Raw genomic sequence first — 20,805 nt, forward strand, 5'->3', positions numbered from 1 at the left:
CAAACACGTAAAAAGCGCTTGGTAAAATTAAACAATGATTAAATTAGTTTCCTAACTATTCATTTCTAACAATATATCATACCATAAGTGTTGAAGGACCATCTCAACCAAAAGCTTAAGCTGATGGTTGAGGTCCAGGAATATGTTATATACTCTATCACTCCCCCTCACATGAAAGGCCCTTTGGGCTTGAAATGTGGATTGGGCTTGAAATGTGGATGCAGCACAGACCCTCTCATATCCGGCGCGAATTAATTCCACTTTAAAGGAGGGGTAGATGAGATTCGAACCCGTGAGCTCTATGTCATGTTGGCTCTGATACCACATGTTGAAGGATCATCTCAACCAAAAGCTTAACCTGATGGTTGAGGCCCAGGAATATGTTATATACTCTATCAGTAAGAAGGCTAGAGCAGTTGGCTAGTTCTTTGACTTTAAGGCGCAAGAGTTGTATCGAACATCATCAAACTCATCCTAGGAAGGATTTTAGACTAAAATTCCCCTCTTAAGATGGAAAATTATTCCAATTGTTATTTTACTAGAAGAGCAGTAACTTATTTCTATAATCAAATGAGCAAACAATTTAACACTAATCAATGTAATTTTACAATTATCATCACACCATTACAACACTCATATTTAACCTTTAAAATTACATACAACATCCGTTAATTGTTATCAGCAATTTCAAATTATCATTTGTAAGATACGGAGTAGAATATATTTCAAAATTACAGATAACAATTAACGGATGTAGTATATCAACATAGCCTTTATTTATTTATTTATTTCCGAGCTTCAATATTATCTACAATATCACAAACTGTATCAATTATTACACCAGCCAGAAGGATAACATGGGCATGGTATAAACAACGGGTGTACAAATTGACACAAATTAAATCACACACAATAGTAAAGTCATAATAATAACAAGAGAGAGAAAAATATTGAAAGAGATGGAAAAACAAACAAAGTTGGAAGGATGAAATTTATTGCATGCCCAAAAAATCCAACTACCAAGACAGTACTACTACACTACACCACTACTACTCTTACACAAATACTACTAACACGCAAAAATCTTTAATTTTTTTTTAAAAAAAAAAAAAACACTGAAATAAATACTCCTCATTACAATGGCAGCTGCTCAACTCCTTCCATTTATTCATCCTCCTTTCACCTCAAACTAACCCACATTCACATTCATATTCACATTTTCTCTCTCTTTTTATTTTTGTAATAACATACGACAGGGTACAGTCTTGAGAGAAGACGTGATTATTTGATAGTAATGTGGAATTCGGGGGCCGAGAATGTGTTTGCGAGATCGGAGTCGTTTAGAGAAGAAGGAGAGGATGAAGAGGCGTTAAGATGGGCGGCACTTCAGAGACTTCCGACGTACACAAGAGTACGTCGTGGAATATTCCGGAATGTTCTTGGTGATACTAAGGAGATCCATGTTGGTAAGCTTGAAGCTGATGAACGTAAGGTTGTTTTGGATCGTCTTTTTAGCTCTGTTGAGAATGATCCTAAGTTGTTCTTTGATCGAATGCGCCGCCGTTTTCAAGCGTAAGTTGCTTCATTTGATTTTTCACGGTCTTTTTTAAATGTTGTACTTGTCACTATGATTGTTTTTAATTAGGTACTCGTATTAGAGCGATAAAAATTATAAAATGTTGATGTTTTGAATATAGATATTGAAATTAATCTAATACGATGTCCCGTGATAATGTTGTGTCAATTCATATGTAGTAGTGAAAATGTGACAATAAAATAAATAAACAGGGGAGTATTTTTAATTACCTATTAAAACAAATCTAACACGATATTATGTGAAAATGTTTTTAATACTTTGTACAAATTAATGTATTAGATTGGTTTTGATTTTGGAGATATATATTTAGTACCATTGCATGTGATCTTGTTAATTTCTGATTTTTTTTTTTATTTTTTTTATTTTTTTTTATTTTACAGTATGAGTTTGTGAAAAATTGTAGAAAATGAAATTGAATAATTGAAGAGAAATGTAAGCGTGATTTTTGTTTGTTTTATATTTTGGAGCACGAATTGCTTGAGGAAAGAGGTTGTAAGCTACTTTAGCTAGGAAGGTGGTTAGCTTTTTGTATTTACTGCTGAAATGAATACTGCAATCTAGCTAGTGGTTAGAAATTTTTTGGACAAACAAATAATAATAGAAAATAGAGAAAGAGGAGAAATTGGAAGGTTTTTTTTTTTTTTTTTTGGGTAAATACTAACAATAACAATAATTAACTCACCGCGTAATTAGTTGATAAGTAAATAACTTTACAAAAAAAATTATTGATCAATATATATCAATTATTGTTAATGGAGGATTCGCGATTTGTGTTAAAATGAAAGTAGTAGTACTAGTAATGCTATATGTCTAATGATTATACATAACGATTTAATTTGAAAATAACGATTTGTTATAACATGAATGTATAGTAAAGTTTTATTACTTGATGCCATAATAATGAAAAGCTTTAATAGCAAGTGATTTTAAGTGTTTAAATCTTTTCTTTTATTCGTGTTACAGGGTAGAGTTGGAATTTCCAAAGGTAGAAGTTCGCTTTCTGAACTTGACAGTAGAGTCATATGTTCATCTAGGAAGCAGGGCGTTGCCAACAATTCCAAATTTCATTTTCAACATGTCTGAGGTGAAACCAAACTATGATTAACATTCCTTATATTAATTATGTTTCTAATTATCTATCAACCAATGTCTTAATCACGGAATTATTTGTCACATTGTCGAAGGCTCTCTTGAGGAAGTTGCATTTGTTTCCTGGCAAGAGGAAAAAAATTACCATATTGGATGATATCAGTGGTATAATCAGACCTTCCAGGTGCTTAAACTATAACATCAATGTTTCTTAAGTTTTTATTTTTGTTTTTTTATTTTTTGTTTAATGTATTTACATATAGTTGACTGATTATAACATATAAACATTGTAGGTTGACCTTGCTATTAGGCCCTCCTAGTTCTGGGAAGACCTCTTTGCTGTTAGCTCTTGCAGGACGCCTTCCACCTGGATTGCAGGTACCAAAGATTCTAATTCGTTTAGTCTAAGGATGATTTTGATATCATTATATAATATAAGCTGTGTCTTAATCACGAATTAAAGGTCCAATATTGTTTTTTGATAGTTAAGGACTTTAACTTTGACCACTCATTATTGTTTAAGCTTTCTAACTACGGATTACTTCCTCTGTGTCAAATTGGTTAACTTTTACGGAGTATTATTTACTTCCTTTGTCAAACGTAGTGTCTACTTTTGGATTTATGTAATTTGTTAAACCGCAAAGTCAACATCTTGACTGTTATTCTTGTAATCAAGATCATGACCAAGCTAATTAGGGCTGTCAATATCCTAAAGTGACCAAATGGTGTTTAAAAAGGGTCTAATTATTGATAGTATCTCGCTTTCTCTTCCTTTCACCAAGTAATTATTGCTAGTCTAGTCTTTTTTTAAGCTAATCATCTCAAGGCTTTTTGTTGGTAATCATGTTTGTATTAAACTCTTTCTATATTGACAAGTAACTTTTAATATTATTATGAATTTGTGATATATAAAGGTGTTAGTTATCAAATTGGTTTTACTGTTAAGTTTTTGCTGATATTCAGCTGAGTTGTACTTGTTTTTGTATGGAGGAGTAGTAACTCAGAGACACCCTTCCAAAAGAAAAATGATAAACAAGACATCCATGATAAGCAAGATCTCTTTTTTTGTAAGAATATGAAATGAAGTAGAAACATCAAAAATAAATTGGAAGAGGGGACACTATTTTATTTACTGTGCAATTTGGATGATATGCATGCAAAATAGTTGTGGTAGTATGACCTCCTAATATCTCTTTAGTAATTGAAAGATGTCAGGGAGAATCACATATAATGGGCATGATCTCCGAGAGTTCGTTCCTCAGAGGACATCAGCATATGTAAGTCAACAGGATTGCCATATAGCAGAGATGACTGTTAGGGAAACTCTAGCATTTGCTGCACGTTGTCAAGGTGTTGGAAGCAAGTACGGTAAGCTAGTTCTATCTTGCTTTCTTATTATTTTGACACGATACTTGGATATTGCTTCCTGATGATGTATTACATTGTATACCATTATGACAGATATGCTTCTTGAGCTTGCGAGAAGAGAGAAGCAATCTAGACTAAAACCTGAAGAAGACCTTGACATATTTATCAAGGTTAAAGCAGTCTTTTAATATGTATTGTAGTCCTTGCTTAATAGTTTGGTTTTGTGAAGTCATTACCTTCAATAATGTAGTATAACTGGTGCAGGCTATGTCTTTGGATGGAAAAGATACAAGCCTTCTTGTGGATTATATACTAAAGGTATTGTACTAATTTTGCGTTATACATTGCATCAGTATTAAAGACAATACAGATATTTTATGTCTTTGGCAGATAATCAAATTGATTACATTGATAACCAATCTGTTTTCCAAAATGTTTCCCTTGTTTTCTAAAAGTGGCCTTAAGCTTAACTTTGATGCTTTCCTTGTAACACCAACAAGATATTTCTTTCTTCTTTTGATAAAGCACTAAAACTATTTATACAAAGATTTTAGGTTTAGATATATGTGCGGACACTCTTGTTGGTGATGAGATGATCAAAGGGATTTCTGGTGGCCAAAAGAAGCGGCTCACAACAGGTTTTAACTATGATATTGTATCTTCTCATTGATGACAATTGCCTGCTGGATATTGTATCCTTTTTGCTGATGTAGAGTTCTTTTTGTTTTAATAGGTGAATTATTAGCAGGACAATCTCGAGTGTTGTTTATGGACGAAATATCAAATGGACTTGATAGCTCAACTACTTACCAGATTATTAAGTATCTCAAACATTCAACCAGTGCACTTGATGGGACCACAGTGGTCTCTCTCCTTCAGCCTGCTCCAGAAACCTTTGAGCTGTTTGATGATGTTATACTGTTAAGTGAAGGTCAGATTGTTTATCAAGGACCACGCGATTCTGTTCTTGATTTCTTTGCATCCATGGGGTTTATTTGTCCTGAGAGGAAAAATGTTGCAGATTTCTTGCAAGAGGTAGAGTTCCTTGGCTTAAATTAATCTAGGCTCCTACCTGAATGTGTTACTCATTACAAACTTTGTTCACAGGTCACATCAAAGAAGGACCAACAGCAGTATTGGTCTGATCTTTCTCGCGCATATCAATATGTTCCTGTAGAAAAATTTTCACAAGCATTCCGTTTTTTCTCTGTGGGGAGTAATCTGTGTCGGGATCTATTTATACCTTTTAATAAGTGGAATAGTCATCCTGCAGCTTTATCAGCTTCTGCATATGGTGTCAAGAAATGGGAGCTTCTTAAGATCGGATATTCATGGCAGAAGCTCCTAATGAATAGAAACTCTTTTATCTATGTCTTTAAGTTTATACAGGTAAGATAGCTATGAATTTCCTGGTATAAAGAGGTCAAAATTGTGGGTTTAGAACAACATAATATCTTGAATCTTTGTTGAGAACAAGACTCCATTATACTCTTGCAGAGGCCAACAATGTTTCTGTCATTTATTGTCTCTAACATCATAGTGGATTACTCAATCCTGATTTTTTTGTCAATGCACTTTTGCAGCTGCTTTTTGTTGCTACCATTACAATGACGGTATTTTTCCGAACAAAGATGCACCATAATACAGTTGATGATGGAGGCCTCTACCTTGGTGCACTCTACTTCTCCATGGTTATAATTCTTTTCAATGGATTTACCGAGGTCTCCATGTTAGTGATGAAACTTCCAGTTATCTACAAGCATAGGGACTTGCACTTCTACCCTTGTTGGGTTTATTCTATCCCTTCTTGGCTCTTGAGCATTCCAACTTCACTAATTGAATCCGGTGTTTGGGTGATCGTCACATATTTTGTGATTGGCTATGATCCCAACATTATAAGGTAATCTTTGCTTAAAAGCAGATTCTTCTATTCTGTCTGGATTTGTAGAGTCTCCTGCATGAACTCTTATTGGCTAACTATTATTTTTCTGTACAGATTCTTTAAGCAGTTCTTGATTTACTTTCTCTTGCATCAAATGTCTTTGGGACTTTTCCGTGTGATGGGATCCTTAGGTCGAAGTATGATTGTGGCCAACACATTCGGATCCTTTGCCATGTTGGTTGTGATGGGTCTAGGTGGATACATCATTTCAAGAGGTAAAATAAGTACTTTGCAGGTACCTTTATGTATAGACATCCAAGATCCAACCTTGACGTAGTTTGTTGATTTGTACAGATAGCATCCCTCGTTGGTGGGTCTGGGGTTTCTGGGTTTCTCCCCTCATGTATTGTCAAAATGCAGTTTCTGTGAATGAGTTCAGTGGTCATTCCTGGGATAAGGTAATTATCTCTTTTATTATTCGTTGTAGTTCAAGATATATTTCAAACGTTCTAACTGTTTTTTTTTTTTTGTTTGTTTGTTCAAGCCTGTTGGGAATTCAAGACTCGGTGAAGCAGTACTGAGATCAAGGAGCTTGTTCACAGAAAGCTACTGGTACTGGATTGGAGTAGGCGTAATGGTTGCATATACAGTCTTGTTCAATGTCATGTTCACATTCAACCTTAATTACCTTCATCGTAAGCAACATATCTGCTGTATTTTTTGTAGAAGTCTATCCTAGTTAGAGTATTGCCTTGTCTTCAGTCTTCAGTTCAAATTTTAAAGCTGTAAATGATGGGCCATGCATTAAGGCAAATTATACTAATCACATTATGTTTTATTAATCAATCAGCCCTTGGAAAGAGACAAGCTGTAATTTCTAATACCGAATTCATAGAGAGGGAAAGGAAGAAGAGGGGTGAAACTGTGGTCATCCAGTTGAGAGAATTCTTGCAGCATTCAGGCTCATTGAATGGTTTGTAACTTTATATATATGTTCCATTCTTTCTTAATATTATGTGTATAAGAAACTTATGTTCTATTCTGTTTGTGACCTTACTCAAAAAAGGAAAACCATGTACACAAAGGGGGATGGTTCTACCATTTCAACCACTGTCAATGTCATTCAGTAATGTCAATTATTACGTGGATGTTCCTTTGGTAAGTACATAAGGTCCAATTTTCTCTTCAATTATCAATAAGGTTTTAGAATGTACTTGGTTCAGCAATAATTTTCTGTAATCCTATCTTGTAAAACAGGAGATGAAACAACAAGGCGTATCAGAGGATAGATTACAGTTGCTGGTTGATGTCACCGGATCTTTCAGGCCTGGTGTTCTCACAGCATTGGTGGGTGTGAGTGGTGCTGGTAAAACAACTCTCATGGATGTTTTAGCTGGTAGGAAAACTGGCGGATACATAGAAGGAAGTATATTCATATCGGGTCATCCCAAAAAGCAAGAAACATTTGCAAGAGTATCTGGTTACTGTGAACAGAATGATATTCATTCCCCGTGCTTAACTGTTTTGGAATCACTTCTGTTTTCTGCTTGGCTACGCTTATCATCAGAAGTTGACTTGCAGACTCAAAGGGTATGTGTGTCACCTGAGTTTTCTCCCATTTGAATTTTCCAGATTACTAATTAGTGAGCTAGGCTGCTGTCTTGCTTCCATTGTATAAAACTTGTTCTTGTCGGTCTTAATGAATTAAATTCCTTAGAAAGATCTGTATTGGCCATTTTTTCTTGTTGTTATTGATAAATATTTCTGGCATTCTTTTCCAGGCTTTTGTAAATGAAGTAATGGAACTTGTGGAACTCACATCGCTGAGTGGAGCGTTGATTGGTCTACCTGCAGTTGATGGTTTGTCAACAGAACAAAGAAAGAGGTTAACAATTGCTGTTGAATTGGTTGCTAACCCGTCAATTATTTTCATGGATGAGCCAACAACCGGATTGGATGCAAGGTCTGCAGCCATTGTGATGAGAACTGTGAGGAACATCGTAAACACTGGTCGAACAATTGTCTGCACAATCCATCAGCCAAGCATAGACATTTTTGAATCATTTGATGAGGTACCTTTTCTCTCTTATAACTGCCCTCGTTTCTGAAGCATATATGATGGTGATGTGTGTTTACACCTATATTTGTATCCATGGCAGCTTTTATTTATGAAGCGTGGGGGGCAAGTCATTTATGCTGGCCCACTCGGACCAAGATCTTGCAAACTTGTTGATTATTTTGAGGTTAGTGAAGTTTCAAATATAGTTATAAATCAGTTACTTTTGTTAAAATGTTATCTAATCCTTATTGTTTCGATAAATTTATAGTCAGTGGAAGGGGTGCAGAAGATCAAGCCTGGTTATAACCCCGCAGCATGGATGCTTGATGTTACTTCAATGGCAGAAGAAGCACGCCTTGATGTAGATTTTGCAGAAATCTACAAAAGCTCTCGGCTATTTCAGTATGTGCAATTTTATACTTAGTATTTAATTTTACCTGATTATGCAACATTGTTCATGATACTATAGCCTAACTTGCCCCTTCTTTTGGTTCAGGTATAACAAAGAGTTGGTTGATCGTCTCAGTAAACCACCTAGTAACTCTAAAGATATATCTTTTCCAACCAAATATTCTCGATCATTCTTTGATCAGTTCCTGACGTGTCTCTGGAAGCAAAATCTATCTTATTGGCGGAATCCTCAGTACACAGCAGTTCGTTTCTTCTACACCATTATCATCTCCCTGATGCTTGGATCGATATGTTGGAAATTTGGCTCTAAAAAGTAAACTAGTTGGACTTTTGCCTTTGTTTATCAGCCATATCTAAATGCTTTAAGGCAAAAGATATTTAAGTAATTCTGCTAACACTACTTGTTGAAATTTTGAAGGGAAACTCAGCAGGACATTATTAATGCAATGGGATCGCTATATGCAGCAGTACTCTTCCTCGGAATTACAAATGGAACAGCAGTTCAGCCTGTTGTTTCCATTGAAAGATTTGTTTCCTACAGAGAAAGAGCTGCAGGGCTGTATTCAGCTTTACCGTTTGCATTTGCACAGGTATTTCTTCATACTATCTCTGATTGTATCTTTTTTTTTCATGGAAATATTTACTAATTCTGAATTGTTGCCTCCTATGTCGATTGTGCAGGTAGCAATAGAGTTTCCTTATGTTTTTGTGCAGACAATCATTTATGCAGCAGTTTTCTACGCCATGGCTGCATTTGAATGGACAGCTTTGAAGTTTATTTGGTATATGTTCTTCGCGTTCTTCACAGTACTATACTTCACCTTTTTCGGAATGATGACTACTGCTATAACACCCAATCACAATGTCGCCGCCATCATAGCTGCTCCTTTCTATATGCTATGGAACCTCTTCAGTGGCCTCATGATCCCTTACAAGGTAATGCAGTACTAAAATCAGCTTATGGAAATGAAAATTCTGTCTTCTAAAGGTCTAAGGCATAAACAATATTTTAGTTTAAAAAAAAGGCTAAAGTTATTTATTATGGTATTAGAATAAAATTAAAAAGGCCTTTTACACTCAATTCAAGGTTGACTCGTGCCCCTATTTATATTTTACATTAACTCTGCATGGGGTGAAAATTTCTATGTATTGTTTAGTAAATAAGACTCTTTTCTTGGTGCGATAAGATGTGTAGCATTACCCTTATTTCGTAGTGTTGGAGCTTTGCTACAATACTAAAACTACGCACCACGCACCAATGTTTCATAGTTTTTTTTAGGATACTATTATTTGTATATATTTATTTTCAAGGGTGACTAACTTAAATTCCTTACAACATCAGAGAATTCCTGTATGGTGGAGGTGGTATTATTGGATCAACCCGGTGGCCTGGAGTCTTTATGGTCTTCTTACCTCACAGTATGGTGATGATAACACGCTGGTGAAGTTATCAGACGGGGTTCGCTCAGTACCTATAAGCCAACTGCTGAAAGATGGTTTAGGGTTCAGGAATGATTTTGTGGGCATTGCCGGTATCTTGGTAGCCAGTTTCTGCTTGTTATTTGCTGTCATTTTCGCTTACGCTATAAAATCATTCAACTTTCAGAAAAGGTGATAGAACACTCTACAATCAGCTCTTAAAAGAGACATGTAATGAGTTATCTGTATAGCAAATCTACATACATATAGGCCATTGATTTTATACTTTGGGATATATTACAATTTGTTTTGCAATGTTGGAAGGAAATGAATATGCATTTCAGACCCCTCCAATATCAGTAATAATAAAATTTTTCTTAAATAGTTGATGAACATTGCCAATACCCTTCCATACATGCTTTCAACTCTTCCAGAAATCCTATGCTTCGAGAATGGGAAAATCCGAAAGGCAAGAATATTGCACTTGAACTTGTAATATGAATGGTATTAAACCACAAGTTCAACCCCTTGCCGTAGACTAGCTTGGTAAATATTGTACGTGTAAATCGTATTTAGTTGGTAAGATGAACTGCTCTATTAGACTGAAACCTTTAACAAGTCAATTCGACCGAGTTTGCAGACTAGACACTTCGAGAGTTGGGGGGAAGGGTGCAATGGAGTGGAATTGTACAAGCAAGAAAAGTGATTTCATCAAGCATAAATTTAAACTTCAACCTAATTTTCTCCATTATCAGTACCTATCAAATTCGTCACTGAATAAGCTTATTGAATCAATCAATTCGGCATCAAATTAGGGATGACAGAAAGATTAGTGGCTGTAGACAGGTTACCAATTCTGATCCCACAGCGCTGGCTCATGTTACTCATACTTCACAGCTTCACTATTCCCCAACTATTGTACCATAGGGGGATTTACGTGTCCTAATGCACATTTTTGACATTGTATTTCTTTAATTATACGAGTAAATATTATGCAAGTTGAAAATATAAAAGAGTGCATCAAGATAAATATAACAAAATCTCACGTGACTATTTTTTTTGTTAACGTATAAACCACAAAAGAGGAAGCAATTCTTTTAAACAAATCTGCAGCAATTTACAATTTAGGAAAATTAGATCATATCCTGCAACTCAGTATAACAAGTTATGCGTTTTATAGAAATGAAAAGGGACAGCTTGTTTAGTATCATCATACAACTGCTGAGTTAGCACTAGAAGAAAAAACAAATACAAGCATGTTCTATCCAATCCTATTCACTAAGCAAAAGACAATTCGATTCTAAGTATAGGAATATAAACATGATTTCTATCGTTAATTTCAAACACGTTCCAGGAACAAGTTTCTAGAAACAAAGTCGGTCTAGTCTCTATAAAATATCGGGTCTTCCAAAAAAACATGTGAGCCCAATCACTTCCAGAGCTTTACACACTTGTCATGACTAGCAGAAGCAACCAACCCTGAGACGGATGTAGCCAATGAAGTAACCTGTCCTTCGTGTGCTACCAATGTCATCGTCTTGTTCTCCGCCATATTCCAAAGTTCCAAGTTCTGGCAAAAATACAATTTGTGAATTTTAATACAGATAAAAAGTTGAAGCCTCTTAACTACATTGAAGGTATATCTGATATTCTAAGGAAAGATTGTTACTAAAGATTACAAAGGGTACTTGCCAAGCGCAGAATGAAAGTTTTAGCTGGAATTTTATGCTAAGATGCCACAAGGCCAATATAGACTCCACCCCCCCCCCCCCCCCCTTTTTCTCTTCCTTTTCTCCCTCCAGCTGATATAATTGCAAAATTCTACTGTCAAATCTTGCTGTATAAAATGCCTAAATTTGTGGTTCTTAATGCCCGTGCAACGCTATGGCATAGAATAAAGTGGTAATATTACGAGGTGATTGTTTTATGTTACCATAACAAAGGCTGAAATGTTGACACTTCTAATAAATAATTACTCCATGGAAAGTATAGAAATGTTAAAAGTAGAGAAGAGATAGAAACTTGCCTGGTAACACCCTATTATCAAAAGAGAAGAATAAACAGGGTGAAAAACACAAGTGTTGAATTTGTTGCCAGTGCCGGTAAGCTCGTGCACACATCGCCATTTGCTGCTGCCAGAACCAACACTCCAAACTCTAATCATGTCCTCACTTACACATGCAAGAAGTTCACCAGAAGGATCCCAGCAGGCTGAATGAAATTTTTGAGAGTGACCCTGATACCGAATACCGAATAAATTCAGGCAATCAGATTACGCATATTGTTGCTTGTATAATCTTAAGTTCCATATTAAAATTGTTACATTAAAATCTTACATACTACGAAGTAATATTGTAGTAAGGTCAAATGAGCCACAGTAGCATCAGCAAATTATGCTCAGAATACAAGTCGAACCAATACAACCAAATAATAGTGAGAAGAATCATCACCTGTAGTTGCTCTACGACTCTGTATGAGTCCATATCAATTATGTTGACAACCAGCTCTGACACAGCAGCAAGCAACTTGCCAGTACGAGGCTGATATCTGACCTGAACTGTTCCACCCTGAAAAATTGAAAGCAATTTCATAATTCAATAAGCCATTTCATGTGACACAAAAGTATAGAATATGGAGTTATGTCACACTTCATACCTCTATAACCTTAGGACAACTACCATTGTTGATACTCCAAACTCGTATCTCCCCATTTGAATCATTAGAGATCATTAGATCTTCTTTGGTAGGATGGAAGTCTAACGACATAACAGAGGTAGAGTGACCTGTGAAATTCCGTAGCGAGTAGCCAGTCTGAAAGAAGAGATGTTTAAAAATCACATGAGAAACTTAAAAAATCAAACTTTAATAGTGCCAGCAATCTAACAAACCCACTATAAAAAATTTCCTTTATATGATTCAAATAGTAGCAACACTTTCCTAAAATGTGATAGAGATAAAATGACAAGAAATAAGGAGAACATTTGCCCTCTAATTTAATCAATATTAAAATATTAAATTTTAGAAGAGAAGAAAATAGAGATCTTTAAGGCTTGCTGCCAAACTTCCTTGTAACTATTGGTAAAGTGGGTGGGAAATTAGCCAAACAGAATTTATTTAGTGTCCTAGTACAGAAGCAGAATTAAGCTTGCACGCGCATATTCCACCTATCTGCATTAAATCCATGCATAATTTGCATTTTTGCAGAAACAAGAACTTTAAATTAAAATGCATCAATGCAAACTGCAAAAATAAAGATGATGACAGGAGATTTACTGTCCTAGATGTAGTTGAAAATATTACAACTACTAAGCATCAAGAGAGGCCATAAGAAGTAGAGCATGTGTATACTAACATTATCAATATCCCAGACCCTGACAGTTCTGTCAAAAGATGATGTTGCCAGCCGTGACTTTGTTGGACTAAATCGAACATCTGTTATCATATGAGTATGTTCCTCAAGAGTGGACTTTGGTTTTTGAGTATCAGCAAACCACAACACAGCCTGTCAAAAGATTTCAATTTACAATGTTCAACACTCTAAGTCTCTAATGGACCTAACATTTAAAAAAAAACAAAAAATAATAATAAGAAAAAGAGGGGGGGGGGGGGGAGAGATTCTCAAGCAATAACCTTTTTATCATGGCCACCAGTAGCAAGCAGCTTTCCATCTGGGGAGAAGTGACAACAATTGACTTTGCTCGTACTGGCTTGAATAAGGGCCAGTTCCTTGAATACATAACCTAGAATAGTGGAAAACATGTTACTTCCACTCACTGGATGCACCTTAAATGCATGGAACAATGCTTGTGAAAAACAAGTACCTTTGCTGACTTCCATACCACGACCCATATCCCTTGGATCTACCTCTTCATGGGACAAGAATGACTCGACATTATCATCCAAAGTTGCTTCATCACCAAAGCGGTTCATTTCAGCCTGCAATTCCACCACAACATTTCATATATCACATCCAAAAGACATCCACAGCATAAGCTCTATATTCTCACCAAAGAAAACGCAAACCTCCAGTCCTCCACTACTTCCATCAAAAGTTCAATTTAAATATCTAATAAAATCCTAGTTAAACTTGTTGACCAAGCAAAACTTTCAAGATTCAACTAACAAGGTCAAGTTGCCATATCTAAACCATTTTCAATTGCCTACCAATGACCTCAACAGCTCCTTCCTCCAATCTAATTCTTGTAATTTTGACAAGAAATAGAAGCTGCTTACCATTTGATTTGGGGCTGATGTGAGTGTACCCACACTATCAGAGCCAAACACAAGAGAGGGCTTCGAGGAACAACCATTGTGAGGTAAATTTGGCATGGACATGACATCCCCTGGTGTGTGCGCTGATGGTGTAGAAGGTGCTGAACCGGGGGAAGGGCCTGCAGTATTTGCAGTACCTGAGCTATTAGCAGGACCTGAAGAATTTGGCTGCTGCTTTCTCTTCCTCCCTATTTGACCTTTTGGTGCCTGCTAAAAAAACAATTAGATAATGGAAGAGAGTGGAGGTAACAATGCCCTTTGAAAGCATCAATAAGGTAGGTCTGAGAATAGAATAAAATTAAATAAAATTGTAGTTGCCATTAAAAAAACTCAAGATCATGCTTGGAAAACATGTTTATCTGAGCTCAAAACCAACAAGGGCTATCCAATTTCAACTGTTCAACTAATAATTACCAACTTTTCTAACAAGTTAAGATAAGTTCATATAAGGTCTAAATAAGTTAAGGTAGAATTTAAGTGATTGCTCAGATAAATGAAGAGAATGCACCCTAATATGTGATGCAGCACAGTCATCTAATGTTCAACAACAACGTCAACAAGACAACTTCATGAAGAATTTTTATAATATAGATTCTGCATAGCCTCTGAGCATCATTCATACACAGCAATGAAATATTGTGTAGAAATCCCAACTTTGAACCACAAAATAACAAACCTGATCGTTTCCCCGAAATGAATTAGGCATACTGGCATCCATTGTCATGCTGGCAGAGCCCATTTTATCAGGCTGGTTAGAAATCTGAGGTGACTGACTAGAGAGTGCATTTTGAGGATTTTGTTGTTTAGGTTGGTTGTTTGATTGCTGTTGCTGCAAAAAATTCATATGTTAATATAACACACCAGGAACCCAATGCAATAATGCATAACTTCAAGTATAAACCTTCATTAGCATATCAGAGTCCCCTCGAGGCAAAACTGGACAACCAGCTTGTGCTGGTGAACCAACGTTTGGGACAACTTCGCCAACGCTATTTAGCTGTCCATCTTTCCCAAGACTCACATTTCTGTTGTTATTAAGAATCATTCTCCTTCTCGTCTCGAGATCCATGGATGATGGGGAAGCCAGGTTCTGTTGTGCTTGCATGAGAAGGTGTTGCTGCAGCTGAATATGCTGCATAGGCTGAGGTGACTGATTCACAGATTTTTGCTGAGGAAGAACCCCAGGTCGCAGCGGATCAAAATTCTAAAAATCATAACCACATGGCATAAACAAGTCAACAACAGCAGCCTACAACATGAAGCATAATATTTCAACTATTTACGGTAAGACTGAAACCTATAAATCATGAGAGGGACCTTTTACAAAATAATATGAAATATAGCATATTAATAATGACCACATTGACCAGTGCATAAACAGTTTCATTCTTGGAGCACCAAGTTAAAATCCTGTGGAGACATGGAAGAGAGGAAAAGTAGCAGAAAAGAGTGCCACTGTTTATGAAACAAGAAAGTGCACATCAAATCGTCCTAGCTAAGTTCAGCTATCAATGACTGCTTCCCCCCCCCCCCCCCTCTGTTTGGAGTGATATCCTTTCAATAATCATGAAAGGCTATGTAAAACAAGCACAGTGGCTTCCAGTGGATGTGAGCATACAGTCAGCTTGAAATGAAACACGAGAAGAGCCAATGACACATGTATTATTTGAATTTAAAGATTATACAGAATCACATTTCTAACTTTAAGAATACAAACGAGAACATGTAACAGATCGATTGATTATTTTAAAAAGAGTGAAGAACATTAAGATGACTTACACCCATTGGTAGTGGCCACCCTTTTAATGTCAAATTGTTACCACCTTGATTTGATCCTGCAACATATGCATCTAATTATCATGATAAACCACACAAGTAACAAAAATAAATCACCAAAATCAAAGCTAGAGAAATAAGAAAAAATAATATTCCCCAAGTCCCTCCAACCAAACATAAACTTCCACTTAGATATACCAAAACGCTCAAAGATCACAAATAAAAATTTCTATCTCCTAAGAAAACAATTACGAATCGAATCACAGATATGAAGCTTTAATTTTTCTTGTCATCAACAAGACAACAACCAAGCACATGACATTTAGTAATCTCAGGCTGAAAATGTTCAATACAGAAGGATTAAATTAGTCTAAATCATCATACATGTACTACACATGTCACATAGTACGTTAGTAGAGGGATAAAGTCCTTGAAACAGCAGGTGCATATCAACTCACATATTCATGTAATTAATTGGAATATCTTCATTCAAATTTCCCATAAAAAAGTAACATGAATATTAAGAACATACTGAGACACCAACCTCTAGACTCTTATGCTTCAAGCTTTCTAAATTTAAAAAACATACCAGGTTGCATAGTGTCCTGTAAAAAAACTAAATAACTTACCAGGAACACCCATCAACGACCCTTCTGGACCAGGAGGACCACCCGCTCTAGCACTAATCATGGGATTCATCTCAGGTTTTATGTCCTGTACCAAAAAGAGATGTGTATGAGCACTATTAAATCGAGAAGACAGTTTGGCAAGGCCACTCAGTCTCCGCAAAATAAAAAAATATATATATAAAAAGGAACGTCAGAACTCAAGAAGCCTTGATGATTATGAGAACCCATACATACTTGTATAGAATGGGGAAGTTGTGGGCTCCGACTATGATACTGAGGAAGATTCCCTGACATACTTCCAGGAGTCCCATGCATTTGCCTTAAGAAGTAGACACTCGATTCAATAGCTAATATAGGAGTACCAAGAAACCAATGAGATGAGCAACAACAAAATTGAACATAATTTACCCTTGATGCTGGCCACCAATTGAAACTGATTTCAGCATTGACGCATGATTTGGATCCAGGAGCTGGCCTACATTATCCCCAAACCTTTGCTGAAAAAAATAAGGGTCTCACTTACTGACTGAAGTTGGGAAAAAGAGAGACCTTCAAGAATTTCAGAGACAGCAAAGGATATCACAAAGTTCACTATACAATTACCTTCATGTCATCTGATGCTTCTCTTTGAATTGGCAGCTTTAATTTATCCTCATACATCTTTGCAGCCATAGCACTAGCACTTCCAGGTTGTCTCATATGAGGATCAGAATTTGTAATTCCATTGGCATTGCCATTCATAAGTTGGCCTCCATCTCTCCGCGGTTGCTGCTGCTGATGCTGTTGCTGCTGCTGTTGATGATGCTGTTGTTGCTGTTGTTGTTGTTGTTGCTGCTGCTGCTGTTGTTGTGCCTGCCTTTGTAACATCATCTGCACATGCATCTGCTGTTGTGATTTTTGCAGTTGTTGCTGTTCCCTTGCTTTGGACATTTGAGTCTGTCATTTAGAAGCAAAGATAAAACATTAATCAACCTTCAAAATGGATGAAAAAAAGCATACATTATCCATTACTACGAGGTGTGAGAATCCTGTAATCCAGCCTTTGCCGCTTAGTTGCCTCTATGGACAGGGAAAATCTCCTAGTAGAAACTTGTTTATTGTGATACATTATTGGTGATTATCTAACACCCAATATTTGTACTACAAAATAAAATGCTTTGGTACTGTAGTTGTTGTAAAAATCTACAAGGAAAATGAAGAAACCATAGATTTATATAAGAACCTTCAAGCTTACAAGAACATGCAAACACATTCTAGCCATAGTCCATGAGATCAATGTTTCAGTTCTCAGCTTCTTATGTGGCCCAAAATTAGTAGAGCAGTGTGTGCAAAGTTGTCCTTTCAAGTACATTTACCCTCCCACCACCACTCTAAGAGAAACAAGCCTAGGCCTAGACTGCGTCTTAATCTCTTCCAGGGAGGAAAATAACATCATTGGGGGGTATTGTCTTTCAGTGCTTATAAAATTGAAACCTTATTGAACCCGCCCCAACAAAAGACCAGCAAGAGATCTATGATTCTATTCTAGGGCCAGGCAATTTCCATATAATTCAAAGATATTGATTCTTTATTGACAATGAATGGTAGAAGGGAGCATTATAGTAAAACAGGGGCACCTGCCACAGTTAGCTTCAATCTTATAGTTAGAATGAGTGAGACTCTAAGCATATTTCATCCATCTTCAACAAAATTGAAAAGGAGTCACTAGGGGGCTAGTTATAACCCCTCCCTCTAGCAAGAGTTTTTCTGACTCTTCTTCTAGTTATCGAGGGCCCTGGAACAGAACTTAAGAGACTCTAAGTTCACCGCAAAACTTTCTTCTAAGGAGCTAATCTGTTAATATCAGTGACAACCGTTGAACTGCAGTACTTTTGGACGTTTAGGTTTTCCATTTGGTCAAAATCCAAAAAAAAAAAAATCACTTACTGAAACACTGAGTACACTTTTACAAAAGCAGAATTCAAATCAGTGAAATACAAATTTAAACTTTCAGATCAATTATTATACTGTACACAACATAGCCCCTGAATCCCAGATTGAAGTTCCGACAAATGAATTTTCACTAGAAACAAAGATAACGATAAACTACCTAACCCCTTTCTAACCTAAATCCATGAAATCTAATATTTCTATATTACCCCCATACAGTTTGTAAAAGAGGATAAAAAAAACCCTTCAACACTAGACGAGCTAAAAATCACACCTCAATATAAGAAGCAGCAGCATCTGAGTGTTTTTCATTAGTCCTTGCAATGAATATATCCCAAAATACCGACCACCACTCGAAGAGAAACCCGCCAGGAGCATCAATTGCTACAAAATCAAAAGAAGGGAACACCAAGCCAAGAACAACAATTAAAAGAGGCGTATTTCAATATTCAGCATATATAACTTTCTTGAAGCTACACTTACCAACAGGGTCTGTAGATACTTTTCCCTCTTGCTGAAAAGCTTTAGCAGAAGCATGTAACTTCCTCTTTACAAAGTAATCATGTATATATACATCCAACCTGTCACCCAAGCAACTACCAAGTAATAAGACTCATCATACAACCAACAATGGAAACAAAAAACAAATCAAAAATCTGTAAAAAATAAGCAACAAATTCTTAGAAGCCCTAAATTTTATTTTAAAATCAATAGTACAATCCAAATTTGGTTTCATTTAATTGGGTTGTCAAATTCTGAAATAATACTCCATATTATACCAGCCCTTAAAATAATCCCCACAAAATACAAGCCCTAAATTTACTTTACAATCACAAATAAACAACCATTAAAAAATTCACAACAAATTCAGATTGAATATCAGCAAAAAAACACAAAACCTAACAAGAAATTCAATCAAAAAACTTAATTTTGACCATACCCATTAACCCCAACTCAAAATTAATGAAAAATCATGAGCTTAATTGACAAAAAATACCCAATAAAAGATTCAATCTTTACCAATTAATACTGGTTGGAAGCAAGAACCCAATAAATTGATGAGAAAGAAAATTGAATTTCAGCATAAAAAACTTACATTTTATCGGCTTCCCAGTTAGTCTGCGATGACTGAGACATAGTTGAAAAGCTGAGAATCACCAAGCTTCAATTTTTTTTTTCTTTTTTGTTTTTTGCAATGAAATTAAAGAGTAGTATTGTTGTTTAGTTGAATACTAGAAAAAGGTTTTATAGCAAAGGCAGTATTGTTCTGCTTCTTAACACGGAAAGTTCTTCCTATTTGATTACACCTTATTTATAGGGATTAACAATCTTATTTCTTTTCGTATTTTCTCCCCTTTTTTCTTGGACTGAAATCGAGTTGACTTGCTCTGAATTTGGTTCTTATAATACTTTGATCGTCACTATGATCTTGTTTTAGAAGGTTATTTATGTAATTTTACTTAATAATCGGTTAGCCTAACCCTAATTAGGTCTCAATGCTCACGGGTTTTTTTAATCCGCTATCAAATTGTATCAAACCTTAACCTTTGGGATTTGCGGTTTTGCTTGGTAATCGACTAATTAAATAATGTCATGAAGATTTTTGGGTTTTTATGTACGATTTAAATCTTTTTTCAATCCTATGCAATGCATAAAGGTAAGAAATATTAAAGTAGTCAACTAACATCCGATTGGATCAAACAGTACTTGATTTAGTGATAAGGATTGTGATTGGTCTAATTGTAATAGTAAGGACCAAGTAGTATTAATCTTCACTAGCCCCCCCCCCAAAGCCTAGGGGATTATTGCCCACTAAGGGCTTGTTCTGATTTACAGAATTCATTTGAACTGAGCTGAACTGAATATTTTATAAGAGAAGAAAATTAAGAATTGAACTGAACTAAATTGAATTGAACTAAACTGATTAGAGCTGAACTGAACTGAACTAAACTGAAAATAAGCTGAAGAGAATCAGCCCTAACTTGAGTTAATGACGTCCTGATCCAATACAGCACCTTTTAACATCAAGATAGTATGATATCTAAAATTTCCTATTTTAAAATATTAATTTTAAGGAAATTATAATAATAGGATCGGATAGAAACGCGTAAATATTATAACAATAATACGAGTGGATAAATACGTGTATATGGATATTCTATTTTAAAATATCGCTATGAATTTATGACAATACTAAAGTGGGTAAACATGTGGCACCATGATATCCAACATTAGTTAAAATATATGATGACCCTTTTTTTAGGATCAAGGAGTGGAGGGATGGTTAGTGCCTCCAATTCCCCCGATGTGACTAGAGTTTGATCCTCACCCCCACCCCTCCTGTGATGATAGGAGGGGCACCCTCGTATCTTAC

At 35.8% G+C, this 20,805-nt stretch overlaps 2 protein-coding genes across 6 annotated transcripts; one reads left to right on the forward strand and one right to left on the reverse strand.

Moving 5' to 3' along the window:
• Positions 1 to 1,294: 1,294 nt before the first annotated feature.
• Positions 1,295 to 10,218, forward strand: LOC110729100 (ABC transporter G family member 32-like). 3 transcript variants are annotated; one of them, XM_021908804.1, is made up of 24 exons: positions 1,295 to 1,572; positions 2,561 to 2,681; positions 2,782 to 2,870; positions 2,980 to 3,064; positions 3,895 to 4,054; positions 4,148 to 4,224; positions 4,319 to 4,372; positions 4,602 to 4,692; positions 4,788 to 5,089; positions 5,162 to 5,443; positions 5,638 to 5,954; positions 6,051 to 6,211; positions 6,291 to 6,394; positions 6,481 to 6,631; positions 6,787 to 6,909; positions 7,003 to 7,094; positions 7,194 to 7,526; positions 7,718 to 8,008; positions 8,096 to 8,179; positions 8,264 to 8,397; positions 8,492 to 8,719; positions 8,825 to 8,996; positions 9,088 to 9,342; positions 9,749 to 10,218. In XM_021908804.1, exons 1-24 carry the CDS (start codon positions 1,295 to 1,297, stop codon positions 10,019 to 10,021), a joined length of 4,257 nt encoding a protein of 1,418 aa, XP_021764496.1. In that variant the 3' UTR covers positions 10,022 to 10,218. The 3 variants fall into 3 exon arrangements, with proteins under 3 accessions (XP_021764496.1, XP_021764497.1, XP_021764498.1); XM_021908805.1 differs by lacking the exons at positions 1,295 to 1,572; positions 2,561 to 2,681; positions 2,782 to 2,870 and having other exon boundaries at positions 3,885 to 4,054; positions 9,749 to 10,085; XM_021908806.1 differs by lacking the exons at positions 1,295 to 1,572; positions 2,561 to 2,681; positions 2,782 to 2,870; positions 2,980 to 3,064 and having other exon boundaries at positions 3,971 to 4,049; positions 9,749 to 10,085.
• A 753-nt stretch (positions 10,219 to 10,971) lies between these two features.
• LOC110729102 (transcriptional corepressor LEUNIG-like) lies at positions 10,972 to 19,796 on the reverse strand. 3 transcript variants are annotated; one of them, XM_021908808.1, is made up of 18 exons: positions 19,528 to 19,796; positions 18,915 to 19,027; positions 18,706 to 18,815; positions 17,106 to 17,438; positions 16,911 to 16,999; positions 16,737 to 16,821; positions 16,503 to 16,587; positions 15,877 to 15,932; positions 14,999 to 15,301; positions 14,774 to 14,920; positions 14,059 to 14,307; positions 13,647 to 13,761; positions 13,456 to 13,565; positions 13,178 to 13,327; positions 12,481 to 12,636; positions 12,276 to 12,392; positions 11,852 to 12,061; positions 10,972 to 11,395 (listed from the first exon to the last, which is right to left on the reverse strand). In XM_021908808.1, exons 1-18 carry the CDS (start codon positions 19,566 to 19,568, stop codon positions 11,255 to 11,257), a joined length of 2,610 nt encoding a protein of 869 aa, XP_021764500.1. In that variant the 5' UTR covers positions 19,569 to 19,796; the 3' UTR covers positions 10,972 to 11,254. The 3 variants fall into 3 exon arrangements, with proteins under 3 accessions (XP_021764500.1, XP_021764499.1, XP_021764501.1); XM_021908807.1 differs by having other exon boundaries at positions 14,774 to 14,926; XM_021908809.1 differs by having other exon boundaries at positions 11,255 to 11,395; positions 14,059 to 14,304; positions 14,774 to 14,926; positions 18,915 to 19,012; positions 19,528 to 19,794.
• Between the last annotated feature and the right edge of the window lie 1,009 nt (positions 19,797 to 20,805).

This window comes from Chenopodium quinoa, unplaced genomic scaffold (genome assembly GCF_001683475.1).
Source record: "Chenopodium quinoa cultivar QQ74 unplaced genomic scaffold, ASM168347v1, whole genome shotgun sequence".
Lineage (NCBI taxonomy): Eukaryota > Viridiplantae > Streptophyta > Magnoliopsida > Caryophyllales > Amaranthaceae > Chenopodium > Chenopodium quinoa.